Raw genomic sequence first — 27,892 nt, 5'->3', positions numbered from 1 at the left:
AAATACTTTCTGGGGATCGTGGTACGCAAAATCCAAGATTGGCGTCACTATATCACAAAGAATGTACGCTTTGGATATACTAGAGGAGACATACCTGAGTGATTGCAAACCGGTTGCTTCTCCTATGGATCTGAATTTCAGACTTGTTCGTGGACGGGGGCGTTTTTGGAAGACCCTGGCTGATACAAAAGATTGGTCGGTAAATTGAATTACCTCATTAATACACAACCGGATATTTCATTTGCCGTAAATGTTGTCATTCAGTTTCTCAATCTCTGTGTTAAGTCCATTGGTATGTAGTACTTCGTATCCTAGGATACATCAAGGGAGCGCTTGGACAAGGATTGTTATATGAAGACAAGGGTGGGTCAGCTTAGACATTGTTAGATATTCTGATGCAGATTGGGCAAAGTTTTCCATCTGATAGACGTTCCACTTCTGGATATTGTGTCATGATTGGAGGAAATTTAATCTCTTAGACAAGCAAAAAGCAAGACTTGGTTGCTAGATCTAGTGCTGAAGCAGAACACCGAGCTCTTGCTCTTTCTACCTGTGAGCTTATTTGGTTGAAACAACTTCTACAAGAAGAAGTGTGTAGAAGTCAAATAGATGAAGCTGATGTGTGATAATCAAACTGCTCTTCAATTGCGTCAAATCCTGTTTTTCACGAGAGGACAAGACATATAGAGGTGGACTGTCATTTCATCAGACACAACATTGAGTCTGGATGCATAGCCACCAGCTTTGTTCGCTCGAATGATTTGTTGGCAGATGGTCTTACTAAATCTCTTATAGCGGATTGAGTACATTTGTAACAAACTTGGAGCTTAATATATATATGCTCCAGCTTGAGGAGGAGTGTTAATATATTATATGATTTGTTTAATTACCATAAAGCCCTTGTCTGAATTGTACTATAAATACCAACCTAGCTTGAGGGAATAATCAAGCTTCACTTCTTCTCATTCTCTTTCCCATATTTAAAATGAATTAAGTTTTCTACTCGTACGCTTTAGTCCTTTATAGTTTTGGTTCTAATTTTCTTTGTTATTAGTCCACAGATTGCTTTGTCTTTCTATTTTCAGTCCCAGCAGTTAGTTACAAAATGACAGTGGTGGTCTGTATTTTTTCTGAACTCATAGCGCTTAGATACTCTGTTATTATCTATTTGGAAGGCGTCTAAGACACATTAAACATAGTTAGTCCTAGTTTCTTCTCTTAGCTTAGCTGAATTTCTTTTTCTTTTCTCTAATTGTATTCATAGGTTATTCATGATATGCTATAGAAGAATTAATGATTGGCTTCATGTGTCTCATAAAACATTAATTTGTTTTAGCCACAGAGGTGCATTGGATCTATGTCCCTTTATTGTCCTACTTAAAATCACTTAGGATCTATGCTAAGTTGGTTCTTTTTGTATGTTATTCAGGACAACCTGTCCTCTTCCCATTTACTCTTACCTTATTTCTGAACAGTTTTTAGTCTTACTGTTAGTAATAAATCTTCTTGCTTTATCAAAAAATAAGAGCTATAATATTCACCCTTAGATTATCAATTATGTGCATCTTTAACAAGAGTGGACAAAAGAAGATTACCTATAAGGATCTTGACCTATTATTTGAATATCTATTTTACAGGCTGACCATAGATGTTTTAATGATTATGCTGGTGCTTTGTTTTAAAAAGAAGTCCAGACACCCAACTTTTTGGGGGACATTTTAAATAATAAAACATGTATGTTTGCTGTTTAGTTTTTCCACAGATATAGATATCATGGTGCTTTCCCTTCTTGTCTCACCTGCAACAAATGATGTTCTTTGTGATAGAATACCAACACTTCTTGCAACCAATTGAGCTTGCATTTTTTTGTAAACCGTTAATGCTTAAAATGCTTTGGTTAACCATGAATCATTTAGGTATATTCTGATGGAGGCAAGCCCAAAATTCATCAACCTTCTCTAAGTTTCCAACTTGACATGTCGCGTCTAAAACAGGATGCTACTTTATTTGTAAAGGTACTATCATCTTCTTTGGTTTTACAGTATTTAGGTCAGTTACAAACTTTGTACTACATTATGCAGCTGTATGAGTTATTTAGTTTTTGAACAGGAGGTTTTTTCAGAGATTGACATCCTATAACTTTGTATAAACAGGCCTCGGTCCAGCCACTTCACATAACTTGCGATTTAGAATGTGTCAAGAATATTATGACTCTCTCTTCCCTTTTGGAACACTCTTGTTCTCTGCAGGACAGGGTAAGCATTCAAGCTATTGTGATTGTTATACTTAGAACTCCATAAAGTTTGATACTTTCTGCGATTGCTTGATAGTCTTCTTATTTCCACTTTAGCCTCCAGGTTAATCCACTGATCACCAAAGTTACATTTCATTGTATTACATACATGTTACAGCTGAAAACATGACATTTTGTTTAGTGGTGTTCAACGTCAATGTGTTACATTCATTTGATAATTGATTTCTGATTGCCATTAGATCATTTTGCATGAATGTTTCTTATCATGATGAACATCCTGCAATGGATGTTCTAACAGTGACAGAGAACATCAAGTTGCTGTGCAATATATGATGAGACCTAATGCAACAAGAATAAGAGTGCAGAAAAGATGCATTAAATAAGTTGCTTGTATTATACGTCTCAACTTTGTAATACCTAAGCTAGTTGTTAAGTTGTTTAATAATGCAAGGTCTTTACATGCAAGATGATGTTGTGACTTGATATTGTTCCGTGTTTCAGATTCTGTCATCCATTAACAGAATTCAAAATATGAATGCACGACTTCAGACTAAAATTGAGTAAGTACATTGAGCAAGCTCATCTATTTAATAAATCTTCTGGCCTCCTAGTCAAAGACATGAATTTTACTTTTATATGCGATACGATTATAATGATGCAAATCAATTTGATATCCATGATAATTCTCCTGCCCTGCTGCTCTTCCTACGTTTTATATTTCTCCACAGGCATGTCTTATCAAATCGCAAGACTGTTACATGGGATGTCCATATATTGGGGATTACCATCCTTGTTCCTGGTGGAGATGCAAATTCTGATATGCCGAAAATGGTAATTCATTCCATGCCACTGTTGGTGTTATCCCCATTCCCCCATTATTAGTCTACCCAATGTTCTTCAGCTCTTCACTTGCTCCAGGCTTCCTCCTACCTTGATATTCTTTCTAGGTCAGAAACAGCTCATATTCGCTATTCAAGTTGGGTAGATTGGATTTGCAATTCCCAATCACATGTATATTTGTGTTCTGTTCCCTAAATGAAGTTGTAGTTTATCTTAACCGTACAAAATATGCTGGGTTTCTTATGTGGATAGTTATTGGTGTTCAATTACTTTCTTCTTCTTTTTTTTCTTTTTTAAAAGAAATGTTTTTTACCTGGTTATCTAATAATTTTGCTTCATACTTGGCTTCTAATAATCTGACATGAACGGTGTGAAATGTAGATAGTTCAAGTGAAAAAGTAAGTTCTGACTTGGGTGTACTGAAAAAATATTGGGTTGCCCTTCAGTAATTTTATGGTGATTCATGACACTGGCATGGTGTGCTTGATCAAATTATGATGTAGACCTAGAAGGCTTCATTAGTTTCATGTAATTAGTGCATTTTTAATGGCCTAAAGGTTCTAGTTTGGGCAGGTACTGGAAGCAGGGGAATTAACCTTTGGATCAAAAGGTGACAGAGATACTTTATTAGCATCGCCTCATTGCACTAGTAATGTTGTCTTGGGTTATCAACTTCAAGATCTCTATGATCACTTCGAGATTAACATTAGTGATCTTGAGGTCAGTCATTTGCACTTTGACACTCAACTTCCTCGTATGATGTACATTAATTGATTCTGTGCTGCAGGTAAAACTTTTGACCTCAAATTCCTCTAGAACTGTCCCCCTTCTGGAGAAACTTAGTACCAATATCAACTTGACATTGTGCATTATTGCTGATGAATCAGAGTTGAAAAATTATGAGGTAACTGAATCATTTTCATGACCCATCTTTTCTATATTTTGCTACAGCAATTTTATTTTGGTTTCCAATAGTCTTTTGCTTTTCTCTTGAAATCATAGGGTCTTTAATTTTTAAGCCCTTAATTCCTCGTTGTTTAGTTGAAATTGATGGATATTGCTAGTGGTGCAAGGATCTGATTTAATTGACAAATTATTGTTTGCCTCTATATTCTTGACTAGTAAAAAAGGGAAAAGTTTAACTGCTAAATGTACAAATTAATTATTTCAGCTTTAAGCTCATTGTTTTTCTTGTCTTCAAGATACTAAAGATGCTTCTTTTTCCTTCTCCTGCATTGGGTGGCCCAGTTCAATGTGGGACAGAAGAAGAGCTAATGATCCACACTGTTCAATTTAAAATGGGAAAGCATGTTGACTCCCATTTAAAATGGCCCAGTTCCTTGTCATGTTATCTTTATGCTGAACTACTTTACTCTTCCAGGCATAGGTCAGTAAAAAAATAAATATAGAGGAAAATGTATATTTGCTTTTAATTTAAAGAATGTATATCAAAGTTTCTCAATATTATTACTAGACTGTTTATTTAACTATTAAAGATGTCTGATTTATTTGTTTTATTTACTTTTGGATGGTTTACCCTTCTTTCATTAGAATCTTAAAAACTCTAGCTTATCAGAAGACGCTTTCTTTAATCTTAGGGTTTGACCACTAACTAATAGTGTTGAATAACAATCCTTCTGCATCTGATGTACTTCACTATATATTGAAGATGATGAGATATACTGTCATTTAATTTCAAAGTGGATTATTAGATTATGTACAAGATACCCCGACACGTAGTTCCCTTTTTTCTACCAAAATAGTGAGTTGACCAATAATAGATTTCTTATGCAAGATATTTCCTTTATCATTAATTATTTTTCTGCTTAAAATATTTATTCTTCAACTATCTCATACCTACATTTGTCCACCGACTCGCATGTCGTTTCTTTTCTTTTGGGATAGTAAATAATTTTGTTAATGTGGGGAAACTATTGAATGCAAAAGGTATATCAAAAAATAGAGAATTTACACAAAAAGATAGTTTTCTATGAAAGATGCTCAATCGTCTACACTAACAGGAACCTCATGGATGCACTAGGAAATTACTATAAGGAGGTTGTTCCTCAACTGTATAAAATCAGCCTATCCCTTCAAACACTCTCCGATTTCTCTCCTTCCAAAGAACTCACACTGGGGCTAAAGGTGCACCATCCCTATGTCTTCCCATCCTTCTCCTAAAAGTCCAGTTGCACAACAAATTCTTTGATGCGCCCAACGTTGTCCATGTCATTTTGGACCAGTTTAGCACCATTCACCACAATGCATAGCAACATGACGTTGCAATAGGAGATGATCCAGATCTTCTTCTGGCTTCTGGACATCTGCACTTAAAGCACCGTGGATCTTCAGATGTCAAAGTTACCTCCTTGCTGCTAGCCAAGAAAAGAAACACATTTCTTCCCTTCCTATGTTTCCAGGTTGTTAATAGTGGAAGTCAGACTCCTCTCTTACAAAAGCTTGTGACAAATATGACTTCACTTAGAAAACTCCACCTCTCACACCCTCTACCTCCGAAGAGTCTTGGTTAGCATGTGTTGTACGTTATTTTGTTGGGCATTTCACTCATACATTGGAGTTTAGCTACCATCCAATTTTGTAGATTCCTCCTGAAAAAGTGTTTTGCCATCATCTCTATATGACTCGATATTTTGAAGGCGTTAGAGAAGGTGTTCATCACGTATCCTCTCCACACCACTTGCAATTCCAGAATCTAATCCTACTTCCATTCCATATCCTATATGTGATGTTCCCTCTGAAGTCTTTTCACTCAATTGTGTTTTTCCGAAGTCCATAGCAAAATGGTAATGTATCGAGCCCTTTGTTCCTATCCGATGTGTCATATTTTAGTGTGGGGACGACCTCCGTAAATCTCGTTGCTCAATTCTAAATCTCCATCTATGTTGATCATTAAGTCTTCCAGCCATAGTCCTCCCGTTGCTGTAAAACCACTACCTTAGTGCATTTTATTTTAATATATTGTTACCTTTCTCGAAAAAGAAAAGAAAAAAAAAAAAAAGCATAGCCCTCCCATTTCTTCGAAGATGTGATCGCCTTCCAGTTAACTAAGTGACTGGCTCTCCCATTATTTCATAGACTGATCTGTGCTTGCATAATCAATTTGTAGTATTTAAAGTGCTCTAATTAACACTTCTGTACTACCTTTTGACATATACATGTTCTGCCACTCTGCGAACCTCTTCTTAACTTTTCTAGTTACCATGTCTCAAGCTGCACGATTCTTATTAGATACATCAAACTGCAAACCCTCATACCTATAATTAGACCCTTGCACAAGATTTTGTATGTTTTCCATCTCGTCTACTGGGATGATATCTTTCACTTCTTCTTTTATACCACTTTCCAACCTTTCCCTCTTCTTCTCTCTATGTATTTGAACTTTTAACCCTCCCAGGCTCCAACATACTTCGTCTTTGTATAATTGTTCATACAATCCCTCTTTTTTTCTTATCAAGTAAAAGATAATCTTGTTGAAACAAAGAGAGGAAATAACTCTAGTTTACAAGTATTATTCTTGAGAAGGTTAAATTTTTTTTTTGAGAAGGTATACAAGTGTTGAAACGTTGAAAAACCTACAAAATCAAATTGTTCTTTATGGAATGGAATACATCCAATCCTCTATACAAATAGGAATCTGATGGGTGGACCAAAAAAGACATTAATTATAAAGGGTTGTTCTATGTAAGTCCTAATGGAAGAAAAAAAAAATTCCCAAGCACGTTTCCCGAGGTAATTTGAAAAAGCACTTTCCGTGTCCAAATAACATTCCGGTGAAGAATTTAATTAGAGAACCTACGTTTTTTTTTTATCAATCATACATTTGCGTGATAAGAAATTAAGACGTAAAGGTAAGTTTTATAAAGTGGTTGTTAGACCAGGTATGTTGTATGAGGCAGAGTGTTGGCCGGTTAAGAACTGCACATCTAGAAGATGAAAGAAGCGGAAATGAGGATGTTGAGATGGATGTGTGTGCATACTAGGAGAGATAAGATTAGGAATGAAGATATTCAGGACAAGGGGAGAGTGGCCTCCGTGGTGGACAAAATGAGGGAGATGAGGCTGAGATGATTCGGGCATGTGAAGAGAAGATGCACAGATGCTCCAGTCCAGTGAGGAGGTGTGATGGTGGGTGTAAGGAGAGGTAGAGGTAGGCCAAAGAATTATTGGGGAGAGGTGATTAAACAAAACATGACACACCTGCATCTTACCGAGGACACGGCCCTAGATAGGAGGATATGGAGGTCGAGGATTATGGTAGAAGGTTAGTAGGTAGTCGAGTGTTGTCTAGCTTCCCTTATCACTATTATTATTATTATTACTCTCCATCTATTTTATTCTTCGATTTTTATTATTACCTGTTGTTTCCTTTGCTTCGGTTATCGTATTATTTGTTGTTGCTGCTGTTCTTTTCGACATGGATTCTTCATCGTTGTATTTCCTTTTCATACTGATTTTGATATACTTTACTTGAGTCGAGGATCCATCAGAAATAGCCTCTCTATCTTCACAAGGTAGGGGGAAGGCAGCCTACACACCACCCTCCCCAGACCCTACTTGTGGGATTACGCTGAGTTTGTTGTTGTTGTTATACATTTGTGATTGCATAAAACTTAGTTTAAAAGTGATTCTCTTATCCGGCCAATTTACAATGGGGGATACAAAGATCTACTTTGCAGTATTTTAAGTCTTGAGCTGATCGTCTCTCAGAAACAACAACCTCCCATGAAGGTAGGGGTAAGGTCTGCGTACACTACTGCCCTCCCGGACCCCCCCCCCCCCCGCGGACGGATTATACTGGGTATGTTGTTATTGTTGTTGATATTACTCAAATAGTTACAAAGAATGATATTTGATTCGAGTGGATGGAGAGTAGAGACTCGATGCGGCCAGTTACTTTTAGTGCTAAGGTGATGCATTTGATCGTGGGGATTTAAATGTGGTGTCAAAGTTTCAAGGGGAAACATTCAAACGATGGAGTATGAAAGACCATTTTTACAGACATTTTTTGTAAACTCAAGAATAATAGATATGTGAGATATATTAGCATGATGACAATTCCAGGTGAACGAAAACCAGTGCCGATTATTCCAGAAACAAAATCCAATGCAGGGTGGATACATATTGCAATAAAGTTTGAGAGCTTCATTAATACAAGAAGGCAGGAGACAGAAGATATTCCCTCAATAAATACAGAAGCCAACATATCTTATTTAGAAATTTTCAAGCGGAAAAGATAAAGATGACAACAAAAGGGATACAAGGGTCAAATGTAAAAATTCCAAATTCAAGAATCATTATCCCTGGGGGCTCTGTAGCATCTGGCGACAATCTTCTTGGAAGATGTATTCTTAGAAAGTTCGAGACTGGTCTGACAGAGATCCTTACTTTGAATGAAGTCCGAAGATGGGTAAGCACCCAGTGGAAAACGGCTCATGGAATGAATGTTTATGTAATGAATGACTTCACATATCTCTTTGTACTGCCATCAAGGAAGGTAGCCAAGCATATTGTTATAGGAGAATGGAAATGAAAGACCTCTAAGCTGCACCTAGAGTTATGGTCTCCCAACGTACACTGCTGGCGAACAAATGTGAAAATAGGTTGTTTGGATCTGTTTGATGGGTGTCCCTACAAAAGCTCTAATCAATCAAACATAAAGACGTCTAACTAGAGCTCTCAGAAAGAAATTGAAGACTCATCATTACCAACCCTCCTACAATGTCTCCCAGCCATAAACAATATGTGGATCCATTATAACAGCAAAAAATTTGATACGATTCATTAGTTGGTGCTTGTATTACTGCATACAGATTATGGCTTGTGAGAGGCTTGTTCGGAGCAGTGTTATCAAAGGCGCGCTTTAAGCGCGCTTAAGCCCTGAAGCGAGGCTCAAAACATGTTGAGCGCTTCGCCTCGCTTTATGTGCGCTTCAGTGTCGTCATCAAGGCTCTAAAACATACTTTTCCTTGCCAATGAGCCGCTCTTGAGGAGGTGACACTAGATGATTGATATTTCACTTTATCTTAATATTTTTACAATTTCTTTGTCCATATATTTGTTATTCATGCTTATTATTATTAATCTTGGACTAAACATATATATATTTTTTTTATTTTTGCACCATTGCGCTTTTTTTCATTAAAGCCCACGCTTTATATGCGCTTCGCGCTTAAAGCCCCAGCTGATCTTAGAGCTTTTTTCGCGCTTTTCGCTTTTGATAACACTGGTTCGGAGTTGAATGGATATGCTAGAGACTATAGGGCAGGTACTTCCCAGATGGAAATTCAGAAGGAAGAAAAGGAGAGCATGGGAAGTAGCTCTTTTAGCATTGATATGGACAATATGGAAAATTAGAAATAGCCAAGCATTTAAATGGGTGGAAACCCTTGATTACAGATTAGTGGTCTATGTTCCTGTTAGTGTTCACGACTGTGTTTTTTTTGTAGAGAATCATGTCTTTTGTAATATGCTTGACCTTTTATATACACTTTGTATGTGGCGTTTCCCATCTGATAGATGCGATTTTACTTCATTTTTTAAAAAAAAAGAGCGAGTTGCATGGGTACTATGATATTGAAAAAGGTATTGAAATTTGTTGTAAATTATCTCTGTAGATAAAATGACTGCAATTTGTTGGACAATCAAACCTCAAAATGTAGGACATTTGATTTCGACAAATGAATTTACCGTTTCTTGGACTTCCATCAAAGGGTTTTTGTGGAGAGATGCTAATGCTTGATATTCATTGAATCTGTTTGATAATCAAAGGTGTCTTAAAATATAAAAACTAAATCCAAGGCCTTGAGTTTTTTATGCAACTTTGTGTGTAATATGCATGTACATGGAGGGTTGTGTACAATAGGATCTATGGAATTGAAGCTTATATGCAATGACCGAAAGATAACAAAGAGAAAAGGCTTACCCCGTGGATGAAGTGTTCTCTGGCTGGTGTAGTCATAGGGAGAGAGCGGCATATAATGTACACAATTTTCCTTTACATTGTCCCAAAGAGACACCATTGCATCAACACCTGCCCTCATTCCTAAAATGGATAAGTTAAAAATTAAATTTTGTGACATCCATGGTTTTTTGGTGATTATTGGGTGTTATGTTGATGTACTTAGTGCTTTAGATCTGATGAAACATGACAAGTGTTTTGGTTCCAGTCACCGGATTAAATTGTGCACATGGACATTCATAAAGGTATAGTAGTGGGTGTAAAGCATGAAAAAGATATTCAAGTTGGGACTTTCACACTAACAAACTGAAACCTCTGCCGACTTGAGGTGTCGTATCGAACAATTTCTGTTAGACTGTTACAATGCTACTCCACTTGCTATATTTTCTAATTTTCAGAGTATAAGATGTCTGATCAGATGTTGATAATGTAGGTTGCTTTCTTGCTTTCAGGTTGACATAGAGGTTTCATCAGTTCTTGTTCACTTTTCACTGTCAATATACGAGGCAATTATGGAGCTAATTGCGGATTTTGATATATTGCGTTTATCATCAGACTCCTTGCCCCCAACTACAGTTAATGGAAGCGTGATATCTGCTGTTTCTTGGTTCTCCATTGCTGCAAATGTGAAATCTGTTGGTTTCTTGATCGACTTTGAAAGTGATGTAGAAAATGAATCCAGTCTCATGCTTTTGCTTCTGATATTAAATGTCCGGTATGTTGTTTGCATCTTGTTTTACTTTCTATCGGCCAGATTAGGATATACCATTAATAATAGAGAAAATACACAAAATGGAGCGGGGTGGCTCAGTTGGTTGAGCAAGGGACTTCCATAATGGAAGTCTCAAATTCGAAACCCCCTGCCTACGACAGCAGAGCATTTGCCTTCTGGGTCGAGCTCGTCGCATGGGGCTTGCCTAGTGAGGGTTATATCTCCTGTGTGGTTTGCGGGCTATTGCACAGGAGCGGGGTTTACCCTGTACGCACCCGAAGTGTAGCGGCTGCGGGTTCCCTTGTCATAAAAAATAGAGAAAATACACAAAAGACAAGATGTTAGGCAAATGCAGAAGTGAAAGGGTGCTGCAGCTTTATACTCCTAGGCAAATCATAAATATCCAGTCTGTCTGTTAATCTTTCTGCTTTTCACCACAACAATGCTACAAGGACTGCTCTAGTGCATAATCATCATACCAATGTGATTCTGAAAACCACTTCTGTTTGGTGACTCTAATGAATGGTCTCTTGACATGCATCTCTAACTTAGCTGTTTATTTCCAAAATAACTTGAGTTGCAAAAGTTTGCACAATGACGGCGGAGTCATTTTCTGCACTGACGACAATGGCTCAGTTTTTGTTTGCTCACCTCAAGTCATTATTGATGCAATGCCAATGTCAGTAAATCAGCCATGACATCGACCATTTGTAATCAAAACCTTAGCAATGATAAGAATAAAGTCTTGAAATTCTATTAATATATTCTTCTGAATCAGCTAGACTTCTTGAAAAGGTTCCTTTTACCAGTGGTATCCAGGCTAGCTTGTGCTGACCTAGACTATTCCACCTGGTATATGTGTCCTCCCACCAGTAGAGGTATTGTGTGATTCTTCCCACCAAGACTTGAGCAGATGAAGAACTGACCTTACTTTTTTGTCTCGTCATGCATCCATGTTTTTCATGGTAGCTTTATTGACTGCTACACTACACACTCGGGTGCTGAACTTGTTTAAGTTTTATTTTATTGATAGTTGGCAGCAAGTGAACATTACTACTTATCTGGCGAGAAAAGAAAAAGAGGCATATGAGATTAGACTAAAGGTGCATTTGAAGTGGTGGTCTAAGTAGTCTTGTTGCCAGTTAACCTTTAAAATTCAAGTATTCACTGTAAATAAAATGGTAGAAAACATCAGGTTCTGGTATCTATTCTTGAGTCATATGTATTTCCTTGTGTATCAGGAAAGTGATTCTTTTCAAATATTTTCTGTGTTAACCATTGTAGCATTCATTTTATGAAGTTTGAATGAAGTTGCAGGTTTGATGGGAAAGAGTCCTTGGAGGGAAGGGCCTCAGTGAAGGAAATAAATATCCATGATTATGGTGGTAAAAGTGAAGGGAAAAGCCTTATCTTTTGCTCATCTCAGAGCTTGTCTGGATCTATGTATCAGGATTATAATGATGTCAGAATTGGTCCTCAAAGTGGGGATTCTGATAAGAGAAGTAGTACCAACGATCTGTGCCTTGTGGTCCATTACAAAACCTGTGGGAATTCAGGATTCATAGGTCATGAATGTAAATTAAGTTTTAGTGGGCTTGATATTCACTGCCACCGTTTTATAATTGGAGTTTTGGTAGGATTTATTGATAAATTATCTAAAATCAGACCTTCTCTTCGAGTAGCGGACAACCCTGTAGTGAATGACAAGAATTGTGCTCCTACTTTTGTTTCGTCGCTTCAAAATTTTGGTTTTTCCAACTTCTTTGAAACCTCCTTTTCTGAATGGGCAACTGCTTCATTGGATCAGTTCCCTTTCACCACCCTAAAAGATACTGGCTCTTTTCTTAATCTTGGAGGTTTCTCAAACGATAATACCCCTGAGTGGAGGAAGGTTCTCAATTTAAGAGACTGGAAGGCCAGAAATCCTAAGGACGACATAGAGGATAGATCTAATGGTCAGCTTCCATCTTCTGTTGATTCTTCTTTTCAAATTTATGATGCTAAAAAGGCGTATTTCATTGACTTGGAGCTCAGCAGCTGTAGAGTTCATTTTCATGAATCCTCTTACATAATTGGAACTCTTCTGTTTCCAAGTGTCAAGTCTGCAATGTGTATTTGTGCCGACTATCTGGATGTACTTTGCTCTGCTGAGGGGTTGGTTCTTTCTTCTTTACAATGGACTCAAATGGTGCAGGATTTCCTTTGGGGTCCCTTGAAATCCACTTCCCCTCCAACTTTAAAGTTGCGTGTCAGGAAAGAAAGTGTAAAGTCACCGTTGAAAATGAGTTTCAATATCCAGCATGTGTCTTGTGTTTTACCGCCCGAGTTCCTTGCAGTTATTATTGGTTATTTTACCTTACCTGATTTGAGCTCTAGTCCAGATGAATTGCCTATGACAGAAAGTTCCGACTGTAATACTTCAAAAGATAATGTGTGTATTTCATTTATGTTTGAGATACTGGACTCCAACTTATTTATACCAACTGAGAGCAGCGTATCTCAATTTCTGAAGCTTGATATACAGCGGCTATACTCTAGTTTCACACAAAATGGTGAAGCAAAGTTTGTGCTGAAGGATATTCCTACGGAGTGCTTGGTTACAGAAGATGAAATTGCTCACAGAAATGATTGTTTAAACTTATTTGGATATGACTTATCTCTATCATTGATGCTATTGGAAGAAGAAGCAGCTAAGTTGTCAGGTTCTTCTTATGGCCCCACTTGGACAAATATCATCTTGATTGCGCCGCTTAATGCTGATGTATGGGTGAGATTACCATCCCAATGTGAATGTTGTGATGTTGTATCCTGTTATCCAAGTTGCATCATGACAATAGTCAAGGATTGTCAACTCAATGCTGAAGGTAAGAATCAGTTTCTGCATAGGTTTTCTTGAGTATTGAATCAAACTTTTTGCATCTCAGTATTTGCTCTGTGTCGTTGTCCACAGGTGCATCACTCGTGATTGGGTGTGAAGCAATGATGGATGTCATAGATCAGTTTTCCATGGTTACTAAACAAGCCGAAGCATTCAAATCTGATACCTTACAGTTTTTTCTAAACAGGGAGGGAAAAGAGGAAAAAGACACATCTCCACCTCAAGCCTCTCTTGAAAATTTCATGATAATCCGAGCGTCTGTGAGGTCAATGTCCATAAAATTGCGACAATCGAAAGGAGAATCAGTTGCTTCTGACCTCATTGGGGAGGCTAACATGCAGTTTCTGTGTTCTGCCTCTTTGAAAAATGATGAACTCTTACGGCTGAAGATCTCCTTCTCTTATCTACAGATATTCTCGTCACTTAACTCTGTTTTGCTTGCTGAATGCTGTTCTACCTCTGGCTCACCAGTTATTGTGATAACCTTTTCATTGTCTGATCAGGGTGAAAATATTCTTTCTGTCTCTATGTCTTTGCTAGATGTTTGGATACATTTGTCTGACTGGGTTGCAATCATCAATGTACTACAGTCTTCCTCTATGAAACAACCCAAGACCCTAATGATGAACTCATTATCAAACAATATGGCATATGTCCCTGTTGATCAACTCAGGGATGGTGAAAATGATGGGCATCATAATTCCCGTCCATGTCCTAATATTTTGTCTTCTGAAGTAAATGTGAGGCATAATTCTGGAATTCACTCTGTTGAGTTGGAAACTATTGTTGTCCGAATTCATGTTCCTGCTTGGGTTGGAGAAGATGCTTTTAATACATCGGAGGTGAAGCAGGGTGACAAGCACATGAATGATTTACGAAACACGATTTATGGAAATCGGCATGGCTTTTTCACTCTTGGCTTTCAAGCTAGGAATAGTGAACTGTTTAACTTGGGGACCATTATGAAACTGAAACTTGATCTAGATAAAACCTGGGGTAGAGTGGAGCTAGTAAAGGATGATAACACACGCTCATGGCCCTTGTTTGAACTATTTCAAGTGAACCTTAATGCTGCAATATGCACTAGTTGCATTGAGCATATCCATGGGAAGGTGGATCTTCAATGTCATTGTCTGGATGTATGGCTGTCAGATCACATTCTTTATTTCTGGCAGTTTGTGGATTTTGAAGGTCCAGCATCTGGGCCTTCTCAATTTAGTTTCAGTCAAGTGAACTTTGATATCCAACTTAGAAAGTTCTCTCTTCTCTTGGCTGATGGAAAGGTGATCTCCACTCTATAACATTATCCCTATTTACATCATTTCTGCAGTTTGCTCTTGCTAGATTGGACTCAAAGATGGGTCATGATAACTTGCTCTCTTGCTATATAATTTTCTTATATTCCATTATTATCCTTTAGAAGTTCTAATGATTTATGCTTTTAACGGATAAAACTAGGAAGCAGTAGACCACCATCATATTTCTTTTAATGCTTCCTTTCGTTTCCCTTTTATTTGAGAACAATAGATTGGCAGTTCAGGATAGGAGTTACTCCTCAGTGGTGACTGATATCTGTCTTAGCTGCTACACGGAACTTTTCTTGCAAGGTCTCGTGTACTCTTTATGAATTTCCTCGTTGAGATTGAGTGCTCGAGTGAAGTTATGAACAGGCATACTTCTCGAATGCAGTTTCACCTTCACTCCGTCATGTCAGTTAAAAGCTAGGAGGAGCACGTTGAAATATATCTTGTTCCAGAGAAATCTAGTTCCTGGAAGCTCACAAAGATATAGGAAATCTGGTACTAAATAGGATGTGGTCTCTAGTTTTTCGCAGTGTTATAATTTCTTCTACTTCAATATTATTATTGTTAAAATGTCCCACATTGGTTGAGTGAATGAGATGTTGGCTTCTTATATGATCTTGGGCAGTCCTCACCTCAAACTTTTGAGATTGAGTTAGGCCCAAATTTTCATTTTCTTTACATGGTAGTTGGGCCAGACACATCCCTATTTTTGTTAACCCACTGCTTCACCCCCAATCTTATATTGTCCTTGCTTTATAATGTCCTGCTCCTGCCTGTTGGCGAAGTATCAAAATGTCCACATTGGTCTTCTTATATGCTTGTAGACAATCTTCACCTCATGAGCTAGCTTTTTGGTTAAGTTAGGCCCAGTTTCCATTTTCTTTACAATTATGCTCATATTTTAATGAAAAGAGTGGCATTATTTTACCCGCAAGGGTGGCTCAGTTGGTTGAGCATGGAGCTTCCATAATGGAGGTCTCAGGTTCTGGGTCGAGCTTGTCGCACGGGGCTTGCCTAGTGCGGGTTATCTCTCCTGTGTAATTTGCGGGCTATTGCACTGGAGCAAGGTTTACCCTGTGCGCACCCAAAGGATAGCGGCTGCGGGTTCCCTTGTCATAAAAAAAGTGGCATTATTTTCCTTTATCCTCATTGTCAAACTCCTCTGCACTGAACTGGGAAGAGTTCTTTTTCTCCTTTTATGGATCTTTTTCCAAGTCTTTTTGGGTTGCTTTCTGATTTTTTGTTTTCGTGCGGGGTGTGTGTGTGTGTGTGGGGGGGGGGGGGGTATTATTGTTCGAGAACAAAAATTTATCCTTGGTGTTCTGTCATTTTCGACCATTACGTCTCTGGTATTCATCTGGTAACTGTATGGTCTTTGGTTTTTCACTGGTTATAAGTTATGTGATGCTTGTTGCTTCTTTCGTGTATTGCCTTTGTTTATCCTCTGAGCGCAATCAGGTATTGTTCTTTGATCATTTACTGCTAATTGTACAACAACATACCCCATGTAATCCCACCTTTACTGCTAATTGTATCGCATAAATTATCTGTTTTCTTCAGCTACATATGTTTTGCTAATATGTGTATATTTTCCTCCAGTGGAGTTCAAGTGGACCTTTGCTGGAGTTACTCATGACAAACTTGCTTCTTCACTCAAATGTAGCTGGAAACGAAATGGAGGGTTTGGTGAAGTGTGACGTCCAAGTGAACTATAACAACATTGACAAGGTAGAGATAACAAAATCATGATATATCTTCTATTGATTCTGATACGTTAATTTTTGTTCTGTTTTTGGGACTACAGGTCTCGTGGGAGCCTTTCCTAGAGCCCTTGGAAATCCAGCTAAGCATAAGAAGGCATGATGACAGTTCCCTTCTGAGTAGTGACGTTACTAGCAATCTTCATATCAAATCAACAACTCAGCTTAACTTGAATCTTACCGAGTCCCTTATTGAGGTACTTTAGTTTAACCATTCTACAGTAAACTCTTTGTTGCTGTTGTTAATAAAAATACTGATTGTTAAAGCTGTTTGTATCTGTCCTAATTCTTAATCCTTTATCAGGCTATCAATGTGCTTCATGTTCTCGACTGTCATTGTGGAATGAATGATAAGCAATAAGTTCTTTTACTTTGGTATTGATAAAATCACACATTTGAGAGTGTACAGGCTGTAGTCCCTTTATATGGCTTTGGGTGAATCTCATCTCATTAGCTAGGATTTAGTTTCGAAAGTCTATTTCCCCTGACATGGTATCCTACCATGACTCATCCCTATTTTTGGTTTACCTAATGATGGGTCCCCGTGTCATGTTGTTCAAGCTCCAAATATCAATCCTGGGTGTTTAAATGGGTGTTGAGAGTCCTTCATTGGTGAAGGACGACACCCTGAAGTCTCTTTATATGCTCTTGGGTTTAGGTCTAAGGTCCAATTTTCTTGGAAGGTGTTCTTCATTGTTCTAATATATTCATTCAACGGGTCATTATGTTTCAATACCAAAGGGAGGTAAACATTAGCCTAACCAATAGGCATATCTATCTGCTTTCTATAATTTATGAAGTAGGAGGCAATAATTACATCCCAATGGCTTAAGGACCAATATGGAGGAAAGAGTATATTCCACTTCAGTTAGGGCTTTATCAACTCATGTAGTGATCGCCTGAATTTGCTCTTTCCTGGGCTAATACTCCACTTCATTTTTTAGATGAATGAGTGATGTTGAAGTAGACGGAAACTCCTTACACCTTCCTTTTATTCTCCCCGTCCCCAAGTATTTATTTATTATTTTGTAATTTTCAAGGATTAATTTTCTGTTTCCAGGAGAAGAAATTAACAAATATTTATCATAGTCTATTATCAAAAGCAAAAGCATGTATCAGTTGATAACTTGATATCTAATAACAAGTCATCGGTGTTATCCACTCATATAAGCTCAACCATGGCACATAATACTAGATTAATTCGCTGCATCATCGAAAATGATATAAATAAACATAAATTAGCTAGGTCATCTTTGGGGAAGTGATTATATCACTCAATATCAGTTCACTTGGCCTCAATCCGGTATTTGTTCGGGTTAACTATATGAATCATCTCTATCCATATTCAAAGGATTCATCATAGGTTGGTTATTTTTATGCTGGATGTTAACCTGGCGCAACTTGCTTCTCGTTTATCAAATCTGGGACTCAATGTGTTTTAAAAGCTCAGATATATGGAGTTTCTTGGCTGAAATGAATGGGAAGACTTCCCTTTTAAAGAAAACAATTATCCATATTAGGTAGAGGGGCGGGCTCATTACCCGCCGAGTTTCGAACTGTGCGCCACTGCCCTTGGGGATTTCTTTGTTATATATGTGTATGTGTACACACACACATATATGAGTTCATTTGTTTTTAATACACAACTATTATAAAGTTTTTTGTGTTAAAGAAATCCTCATCCTTAGATTCCTTTCATCTGATTGGATTATAAGAATTCTTGCATTGTGCTCGCAAAATATTGAATGGATTATGACAAATTGCACAATGTAAAACTTTCTACTCCAGACTTGCTCATTTCCTGAAGTACAGTTTAAACAAGTTACTGATAAATTTCTCTTTCCCTTTGGTGAAGGTTGTTTCTAGGACAATCGAGATGATTAAAAATGCAGGGGATCTGGTGCAGATGACTGCTCATTCTGAGATCCCATCATTCTTAAATCCTCAGAAAAGTGAAAATCTGGATGCCGGGAGTTCTCCTCCTTATATACTGCAAAATTTGACTTCGTTGCCTTTAGAATTTCATGTCTATCAACAGCGGCAGAGTGGTTATGGCTTAGAAGTATGCTCCATGAAAAGTGGAAAGTATTTACAACCAGGATCTTCTATTCCAGTTTATGTTAGTGAAAGTCTTGAGGATCAAATTTTACGCTATAGGCCGGCCCAATCCTGTGAACAACTTGGTGACAAAAAATCGGTGGAGCCATCACATCATTATATCATTGTTCAACTTGAGGGAACGTCGCTTCCTTCTGCTCCTATTTCAATGGATCTTGTTGGGCTTAGATACTTCGAAGTCGATTTTTCCATATCATCGAGAAAGTCCGATGTTGATTCAACCAAAAATGTTCCAAACAGTAGTATAAACGACGGGAAGAACAACAAAACAGAAGAAAAAAGTGGCTATATCGTTCCTGTAGTGATTGATGTGTCCATACATAGGTACACGAAGATGGTGCGATTGTACTCAACGGTAAGTGCTAATGCAGGTCATATTTTGTGCCGCTTTGATTTACTTCTGCTTTACGTATTCCTTTTTTATTTCAGGTAATAGTATCAAATGCAACTTCTGTGCCTCTTGAAGTACGGTTTGACATTCCATTTGGTGTTTCTCCAAAGGTATATTGGTAGAAGGATTAGTAGAATTCTCTGTATATCTATCAGGAAAAAAGGATATTAGTATCTATTTAGTTTTGACTGGATTTCTGTCCCTAGACATTCGTGTAACTTCTGTCATTTCAGGTTCTTGACCCTGTTTATCCTGGTCAACAGTTTCCTCTTCCATTACATTTGGCTGAAGCTGGCCGAGTGAGATGGCGTCCTCTCGGTAATTCTTACTTGTGGAGTGAAGCCCACAGTATTCCAAATATTCTTTCGAATGAAAATAGAATCAGCTTTTTACGCTCCTTTGTCTGCTATCCATCTCATCCGAGCAGTGACCCTTTTCGCTGCTGCATATCTGTGCATGATTGGTGCTTACCGTCAGCTGTGTCACCAGAAAAAGGCTTTTCTTTGTCCAACAATATTCTAACACAGCCTTTTAAACCTCATAATAATGTAACTTACACGGTTAAGCCCGAGAAGAGGAATGTGCATCAGTTGACTTTAAGCAGTCCATTAGTATTGAAGAACTATCTTCCAGAGACGGTATCTATGACAATAGAAAATGCTGGTGTTTGTCGTACCGCAGCTGTGTCAGAGGTTTGCACTATGTTATAGTAACTATTTTTTTCATGAATAAATATATTTTATTTTGTGTTCACCAGCACAATTTTCCGTCTTCCAGGTTGAAACTTCCTTCTTCCATGTTGATTCTTCACATGACCTCACAATAACTTTCGAGATGCATGGATATAAACCTTCAGCTGTGAAATTTCCACGTGCTGAAACTTTTGGTGAAATAGCCAAGTTCAGCGGAACAAGGTTCTCTTTGTCAGAGACTATTACTTTTGACCCTCAATCATCAGATGGTACCTATCAAATTTTGCTTTCCTATTTTTTTTACTGGTGCCAGCATTATTAGTTGTCTCATATTATTTTTCATTCTATTAGGTCCTCTGTGTGTTGAAATAGAGAAGGTGATGGATGCATTTTGTGGAGCTCGTGAAATATGCATTTCGGTTCCATTTTTGCTATTCAATTGCACTGGTTTCCCCCTTGTTGTCTCTGAATCCGTTAATTGGACAAAAGGGCATTTTAGTGTTATTACTTCTTACTATGATGTGGACGAGCAGGACCTAGTTCTCCACAAGAAAGAAGGTCTGGGCATTTTATCTTCTAATCAATATATGGATACAGCTGCAAATAGCAATAGCCTGCCGGTAGCTCCCTTGAACAATTACCTTGTTACAAAGTCACATGACAGTAAGTTCTCTCAGGCGGAATCGATTGATTTTGATAATTCAACAAATTTTCACCGGGGTTCACAGAAGCATGATATGTATGCTTCAAAAGCATCGCTTCACAAGAGTAGGTCTTATACAAGCAGTCAATCCAGCTTAAAGTCCTGTGGGTTAACAGAAGGTGATGCTTGGAAGGTCAATTGCCAGATGTATTCACCTAACCCAAGTTCATCTTCTAGTGAAATTATGGTCAGACTGTGTAGATATCTACCAAATTCTCTGATGGATGACATTCCTAATGATTCTTGGTCTAGTGCTTTTGCACTTGTGCCACCTACCGGTTCTAGCAGTGTAACGGTCCCACAACCATCCAGGAAATCTGGTTATGTAATTTCTGTTGGTGCTGTTGCAGCTCCATTTTTGGGTAGGACAAGAATTATTACCTTTCAGCCGAGGTACTCTACTATGGCAATATTATGTCGTTTACTTACCATCTTCAAGGTGTTTAAGATTTTCCTGCCAGGAATATATCTATAATAAAAGCACCCATAATTCTACAGATACGTAATCAGTAATGCATGCAATAAGGATTTGTATTACAAGCAGAAAGGAACAGATGATATTTTCACGTTGGAATCTGGAAGGCATTCTCATATTCAGTGGACAGATACATCGAGGTATATTGTGATGGTGTTGACAATCTCATTGCTCATTGTTATCTCAATTCTCAAGTGACTTCTAAGTCTGCACATTTTACAAATGCCCCTCATAAGTGTTAATTCCAAACTATGTGCATTCGTAGGTACATATAGAACTCCAGTGCCTAGTTATTGTAATTTAGTGCAGTAGGAGCATGGGATTAGTATCATCTTCCAAATGCATGCAAAGCCCTCTATTCTTAGTAGGGGCTTTTCAAACTGATTTTTAGTTCTTCTTCCATGAAATAGTAACAAACCATTTTGTAGCCATCCACTTTTTAATTTGTCATTATCATTGCCAAGGTTGTCTGTTGAAACACTTGAATCTCTTTATGAATCTGCTCGAATCTATGAAGGGTAGTTGACAAGAGTGTGCCGTCGTGGGAATAGTTATTGTTAAGATGTGAGGGATCATATGTTGTGGGAATAGTCATTGCTAAGATGTTGTTTCTGACACTATTCTTATGATGCGAGTGATTAGTTAAGTCTGGGAGGCAATGCGTTTTAAGGCTGGACGAACGAAAAGCAGAATTGTGATTTGCGTCAATTTCATTCACTTTTTCTTCTCATTCTTTTTATTTATTATGTGTCTATGTTTTCCAGGGAGTTGCTAGTCTCTATTCAATTTGCTGAACCTGGATGGCAATGGTCCGGTTGCTTTTTGCCAGAACATCTAGGCGATACTCAGGTGAAAATGCGGAATTTTCTCTCTGGTGCCGTGAACATGATATGTGTGGAAGTTCAGACTGCTGATGTCTCAATTAGAGATGATAAAATCGTTGGCAGCCCTCATGGTCAGTCGGGAACAAACTTGATTCTTGTGTCAGAAGATGATACTGGCTTTATGCCATACCGTATTGACAATTTCTCCCAAGAGGTATTTTCCTTCAATGCAATGCAATAGCTTTTGACTTTGTATTTGTTAAGTGCCCTGCATTGGTGGAGATACGGGGTATTTGTGCCTCATATGGTTTTGGGTAAATTCACCTCATTATTTTGTCGAAGACCTTTAAGCTCTCTATAACATAAGAAGGTCGAAGATTTCGTAACGTTAATTGATATCTTTTAAAGTTTTTGTCCCTGACAAAGTCTGTTTTAGGTTGAGTATTAAATTACAAATTCATTCCTAATACACAGGTTAAGATATTCACTGAATTAGGTAATATTGGTCTAATCACTTAGCAAACTCATTAAATTATGGAATTGGTTAGTTAATTGTTGTATTGTGAATCACCATTTCTAAAAACTTGTGTTGTTGTTCAGACAACAGTCGCTCTCTTAACTTATTCAACTCCCTTGTTTTAAGGTGTCAAAAAGATTAGGCCTTCCAGATGCTGTAAAGATTTACCATCTCTAGGAAGTAAATTTTAACTCAACTGAGAAGAGTGCTAACCATATATTATCCTTAAAAACCACCAATTTTTTAGACATCTTGTGCTCTAATGTTTTCTCTCCTTTCCATTCTGGTCATACCAAGTCAGACAATTTGGGATGCGGAGTGCTTATGCCCTTTTAAATTATAGTTTCATTAAGGGTGGAAAGCTTGATATATATGTGTTCTATGTTACAAGCTTGCTCATTCCACAGATTTTTTACTAGCATAACAAATGTCAGGTTTTCAACTTAGTTGTTTGATCTTTGACTAATTCGCCCTTTCCTTTCTTTGTGTATTCAAGCGCCTACGTGTTTATCAACAAAGGTGTGAAACCTTTGAAACTATGGTCCATTCCTACACTTCTTGCCCTTATGCGTGGGATGAACCCTGCTATCCACATCGTCTCACTATTGAGGTATGTTTTGCTATATTTGAAAGCTAAATGGCTTTAAAGCATGTCTTTGTTAGTAAAGTTTCTCTCTGGAATTTGTAGGCTCCGGGTGAACGTGTTATAGGATCATATGCCCTAGATGACGTAAAAGACTATGCACCCGTATACCTACCTGCCACTCCTGAGGTACTTCACTTTCTATAATCAGTTTGTAAACTTGAAGCAGAGCTTGTACTCACCATATTACTTTTTCATACTTGACCCGAATCCTGTTCTTCTTGTTGGCATAGCCTGGTACTAGCTGTTGGTATTGTTGGTTTGTTATGTAAAATAGAAAATATCAGAAGTCTGTACTTGAATTAATAATTCTAAAATAATGTAACCTTAAATTTCACTTCTATTGTTTGAACTAGTTAGGCCAGTATACATTATACACCGATAACCTAATTCTATAAAAAACATATTTGCTGGTGACAAAAGAGCAACAATTTTTTGCCACCAAATATTATGGATCCCTTAAAAGGCGTTGAAATGGAGCTGCAACCAGTTTATTGATCAGTTGGAAAGGAAATATACAAGATAAGGGAGTTCTTCAAAAGGGATTATATTTTATTTTCAATTTCGAAAATGGAAAAGGTTAATTAGTGGGCACCCTTTTTCTTTGGCTGAGGAAGTGAAAGTCCTCTTTTTATAACTGGTGGCACTTGAACCCAGCCAGGACATCTGTTTCGATAATATGCTAAATTTGCACACGCTTAATCAAAAAACTTAAGCTGTTAGAGGATTATTGAAAAGAGAATGAGAAGAACAGAAAAGCTTAATTGGGAAATTATAGTAATTAACCTATAAAATTTTGGTAAGTATATATCCTAAATCAGCTCCTATCAAATCATTCTGATTGATGCAAATCATATAATATCTTAACTCTCCCCCTCAAGTTGGAGTGCATTTATCATAAGCTCCAAGCTTGCTACAAATGTATTTCTTAGAATATTAATGCATATAATCTCCCACATAGAAAAGGATTATTATGTATCATGCAGAATATAACTATAAATAGGGCTCAGTCTAATAATGTGGAGATACATCTTAATAATACTTTTTCCTGTGTCCTTACTTCTCACATCGTATCAGAGCTTTGGTGAGAGAGAAACATCCTCGGAAAAGAAAACACAGTCACACAGTCACTGCGCATCAATTTTCCGGCGACTGTATATGTTGTTTTGCGTCTTCTTCTTCTGTTTGTGCGAAAACCAACACCACCACAGGGTCCCCACCCTCTGGCAATCAAACCCCAGTCAACCACTCCGGCAGATGACCTCCCACATGCTTTGACGTGCCACCTAAAGCTGCCGCGCCGGCAACACGTCAAATCCACGCAGTAGTGCATGAGGCCATCTTGGACCACCCTCCGGAGCAAATCTGGTTCCCTCGAATTCGTGTGCTGTTCTGAGCCAGAATATCCAGTTTTCGTTAATTTTCTATCGCCGAACCCTAATTCGGCGACTCCAGTCACTGTTTCCGGCCATAGTCGTGTTTTCCATATCACTCCAGTCACTTTGGCACCCGGCTGAGCCAGTAGATCTCTCTTCAATACTTCCAGATTATTTTCCAGCGGTTTTCTGGCCAATTTCTGTAAACCAGCAACTTCCTAGTCACTTTCAATACTCTTCTCAGCTATATCTTGTGATTATTTGCTTAGAACTCTCGAGCATGGTTCGGCACATTTAGCACAGTTATACAGGGGTTTGGCATGATTCGCAATCCTGTGTGTAAAAGAGAATTGCAGAGTACTACAATCTTGTACTGATCCAAAAAAAATAGAAAGTCGATAGTTGAGGATTTCTGCATATGGTTGAGATTTCTGCATTATGGTTCTTTTATGTTACTTTCATCTTGTAGTGCTTTCCTTAGGTTTAACAGCCTTACCATTCTTTTATTTTGTGTTGTAATAAGTTCCCTTATCTTTTTCTTTTTATTAACCACAATTTTCTCTCTATATTATATTTTATATGAGACCATAATTAAAACCACAATTTTCTCTCTATATTATATTTTATATGAGACCATAATTAATATTTTTCCAGTCATTTATATGATAATCTTGTTACCTCTCTTACACGTGACTTCTCCTTACTTTTTTCAGAAGCCTCAAAGAACGCTGATTGTTTCTGTCCACTCTGAAGGGGCAGTCAAGGTGCATTGATGATGCTTTAACATTCAGATACCGTCTTTCATTTCATGTCTCTTTTATAGTGTGAGTTTTATTTTCCAAATACAGATTCTGAGCATCATTGATTCAAGTTACCATGTATTGAGTGGTTTGAAGAGTCCGCACATTTATCAGTCTAAAGATAAAAAGAACCAGATAGCGAAGCATGAAAATTCTGCTGACTGCAAAGAGAGAATATTGGTGGACATTCCCTATGTTGGCATATCTCTAATAAGCTCTATGCCAGAGGTACCTTCTATGGTTGTAATTGAAGATTATAAAATCGTAAGCTTCAATGCAAAATGCTTTTGAGTTGTCATACCGTTTCTTTTTCAGGAACTATTTTTCGCTTGTGCAAGAGACATTACAGTTGATTTCACGCAGAGTGTAGATCAACAGAGATTCTCCTTACAAGTCACATCCTTGCAAATTGATAACCAGTTAACATGTACACCTTACCCTGTCATCTTGTCTTTTGATGTTAGTAAGGCTACTAGTGGAATTAGGGCAGAAAGTGCTTCGGAGAGTTCACAGGAACCGGTTCTTTCATTGGTGGTGACAAAGTGGAAGAATAGATATCTGTCACTTGTTTCCTTTGAGCACATAAGTCTAAGGTCTGTAACTGATTCCTTTCAAATGTATTGGTCTCGAACTCTATCAACATTTATTATGTTGTATCACTGCCTGACTAGTCTATTTTCTTGCAGATTGGCAGATTTTCATCTTGAACTTGATCAGGATGTAATCTTGAGTTTGTTTGATTTCATTAAAACTTTATCTTCAAGGTTGCAGAGCAGAGTATCACAACACTCTAATTCAACAGACCATCCTCTTTTTGATGGTGTTTTTATTATGAACACCTCTGACTCCATAGATTGGGCACCCAAGAAATCAAATGTGAATGAATGCTACGCAGTTAATATTCCTGTGTTTCCCGAAAACAGCAATAGGACCTCTTTGCTACCTTCGATAGTCCCTATTGGAGCCCCATGGCAACAGATTCACCTTCTAGCCAAAAAGCAGAAGAAGATTTATGTTGAGTTGTTTGATGTGGCACCAGTCAAGTTGACTTTAAGGTACTCCCTCCGTCCCAATTTAAGTGTCTTACTTTCCTTTTTTCGTATGTCCCAAACAGAGTGCCTCTTTCTATATTTAGTAAGTTTTCCGATTCCAACATTATACATGGCAAGTTTAAGAGCACTAGATTTAAAAGGACTGCACACATCTTTAATTTAAGACCACAAGATTCAAAAGTCTCCCTTTGTTTCTTAAACTCCTTGCCCAGTCAAACTAAGACACTTAAATTGGGACGAGTAATTTATATCATGTTTTCATGTGACTTTACTGTATGCTTATAACATTGAACTTCTTGTAGTTTCTCCAGCAGTCCCTGGTTGCTTCGAAATGGAGTGCTAACATCTGGAGAATCTCTTATACATGTAAGTAAGGCTATATGAAGGATGCTGGAAGATGTGATGATTTTGTAAATTCTTAATCTTTGTTTAATTGTAACAATCAGCTTGTGACTGTTTATTGCTAAATTTCACTCCGCAACTTCATTCATATATGTGCTTCTCAAGCCATATGACACTGACTTTCACAGAGGGGTCTTATGGCACTTGCTGATATAGAGGGAGCACAAATTCACCTTAAACAAGTAATCCTTTCACATCAGCTAGCTAGCTGGGAATCCGTTCAGGAGATACTTATCGAGCATTACACACGACAATTTCTTCATGAGACGTACAAGGTAAATTTCTGCACACCTTGACTATCCTCCCTGTATTTACCACTTAACCCTCGGATCCTCCTTCAGTAGATGGGTAGATGGAGAATTTCTCTCCAAATTATCACACTCATGTATAACTCAATTGACTGAACTCCTGTCAGAAGTGTCCACACCACTCTGTTGCAATTTTACTACCTCTACCATTCTCGAGTCCCTTAAAAAAGAAAAGTTGAATACTTTAGAGTCATCAGGCTGAGTCAATAACATGATCTCATCTCTGCTAAGGGATTTAAATGGATTAGTATAAGTAGAAAAGTTAGAGAATTTGAATACTCACATTCATTTTAATTCTACTAGAAAACATCATTCTTGATACTTCTCCAGACAAAACGAGAATGCGCCTTCAAGATGAGGCAGGCTAGAACATCCCAGTTGTGACTTCTTTATCACATGTCAACCAGACTTTCTGATCCCGGTATAAAGCTTGAGGAGTTGAGTCTGCACAAGGTCTAGGCTTTGCTTGCACTACATATCTGATGTTGCCTCAGTGGGAGCTTCACAGAAATTAGAACTAGCTTCAAGAAGTCTCATTATATTCAATTTGTACTTTAATGTGGAGGGAATGTTAAGAGAGGTAATTCCAATAATAGCCTAAGTTTCTCAGTGGAGATTTTAAACATTGCTACCATTTTCAACTGGTTTTCTGGTTTTAGGTGGAAGAGTTTTCTCCACTGTCTGTCTTTGCTGGCATGGCAGAGATTCCCTGTTTTGCTTTTCGGACTCCGTCAACTGTGCAGAATGTATAGTAAAGAGAAGGGGAGAAGGGCTTATCTTATGCATTAGATGTAAATTTTGAATTGGTTGGACCAACTATGCTATGAACTTTGTGGATAGACTAATAGATTGACAGTCCAACTT

General features: G+C 37.8%; 1 protein-coding gene across 7 annotated transcripts in view; it reads left to right on the top strand.

Moving 5' to 3' along the window:
• Nucleotides 1-27,892, top strand: part of LOC132061855 (uncharacterized) — a 78,995-nt gene that overhangs the window by 47,156 nt on the left and 3,947 nt on the right. For 4 of the 7 annotated variants that reach the window (XM_059454520.1, XM_059454526.1, XM_059454524.1 and 1 more), the window contains 26 exons: nt 1,917-2,015; nt 2,154-2,255; nt 2,756-2,814; nt 2,983-3,085; nt 3,659-3,814; nt 3,882-3,998; nt 10,526-10,788; nt 12,097-13,649; nt 13,736-14,946; nt 16,567-16,695; nt 16,772-16,924; nt 18,583-19,200; nt 19,275-19,346; nt 19,470-19,928; nt 20,014-20,197; nt 20,280-21,024; nt 21,130-21,246; nt 21,871-22,144; nt 22,944-23,057; nt 23,136-23,219; nt 25,180-25,230; nt 25,315-25,494; nt 25,582-25,859; nt 25,953-26,321; nt 26,621-26,684; nt 26,849-26,995. In XM_059454520.1, coding sequence (XP_059310503.1) covers nt 1,917-2,015; nt 2,154-2,255; nt 2,756-2,814; nt 2,983-3,085; nt 3,659-3,814; nt 3,882-3,998; nt 10,526-10,788; nt 12,097-13,649; nt 13,736-14,946; nt 16,567-16,695; nt 16,772-16,924; nt 18,583-19,200; nt 19,275-19,346; nt 19,470-19,928; nt 20,014-20,197; nt 20,280-21,024; nt 21,130-21,246; nt 21,871-22,144; nt 22,944-23,057; nt 23,136-23,219; nt 25,180-25,230; nt 25,315-25,494; nt 25,582-25,859; nt 25,953-26,321; nt 26,621-26,684; nt 26,849-26,995 — 7,701 coding nt within the window. The remainder of the gene's footprint in view (nt 1-1,916; nt 2,016-2,153; nt 2,256-2,755; nt 2,815-2,982; nt 3,086-3,658; nt 3,815-3,881; nt 3,999-10,525; nt 10,789-12,096; nt 13,650-13,735; nt 14,947-16,566; nt 16,696-16,771; nt 16,925-18,582; nt 19,201-19,274; nt 19,347-19,469; nt 19,929-20,013; nt 20,198-20,279; nt 21,025-21,129; nt 21,247-21,870; nt 22,145-22,943; nt 23,058-23,135; nt 23,220-25,179; nt 25,231-25,314; nt 25,495-25,581; nt 25,860-25,952; nt 26,322-26,620; nt 26,685-26,848; nt 26,996-27,892) is intronic. The other 3 variants (XM_059454523.1, XM_059454522.1, XM_059454521.1) reach the window with 3 other exon arrangements.

The sequence above is a fragment of the Lycium ferocissimum genome, chromosome 7, assembly GCF_029784015.1.
Source record: "Lycium ferocissimum isolate CSIRO_LF1 chromosome 7, AGI_CSIRO_Lferr_CH_V1, whole genome shotgun sequence".
Taxonomy (NCBI): Eukaryota; Viridiplantae; Streptophyta; class Magnoliopsida; order Solanales; family Solanaceae; genus Lycium; species Lycium ferocissimum.
Note: the sequence above shows the minus strand (reverse complement) of the source record. Positions and strands in the feature narration are given on the sequence as shown.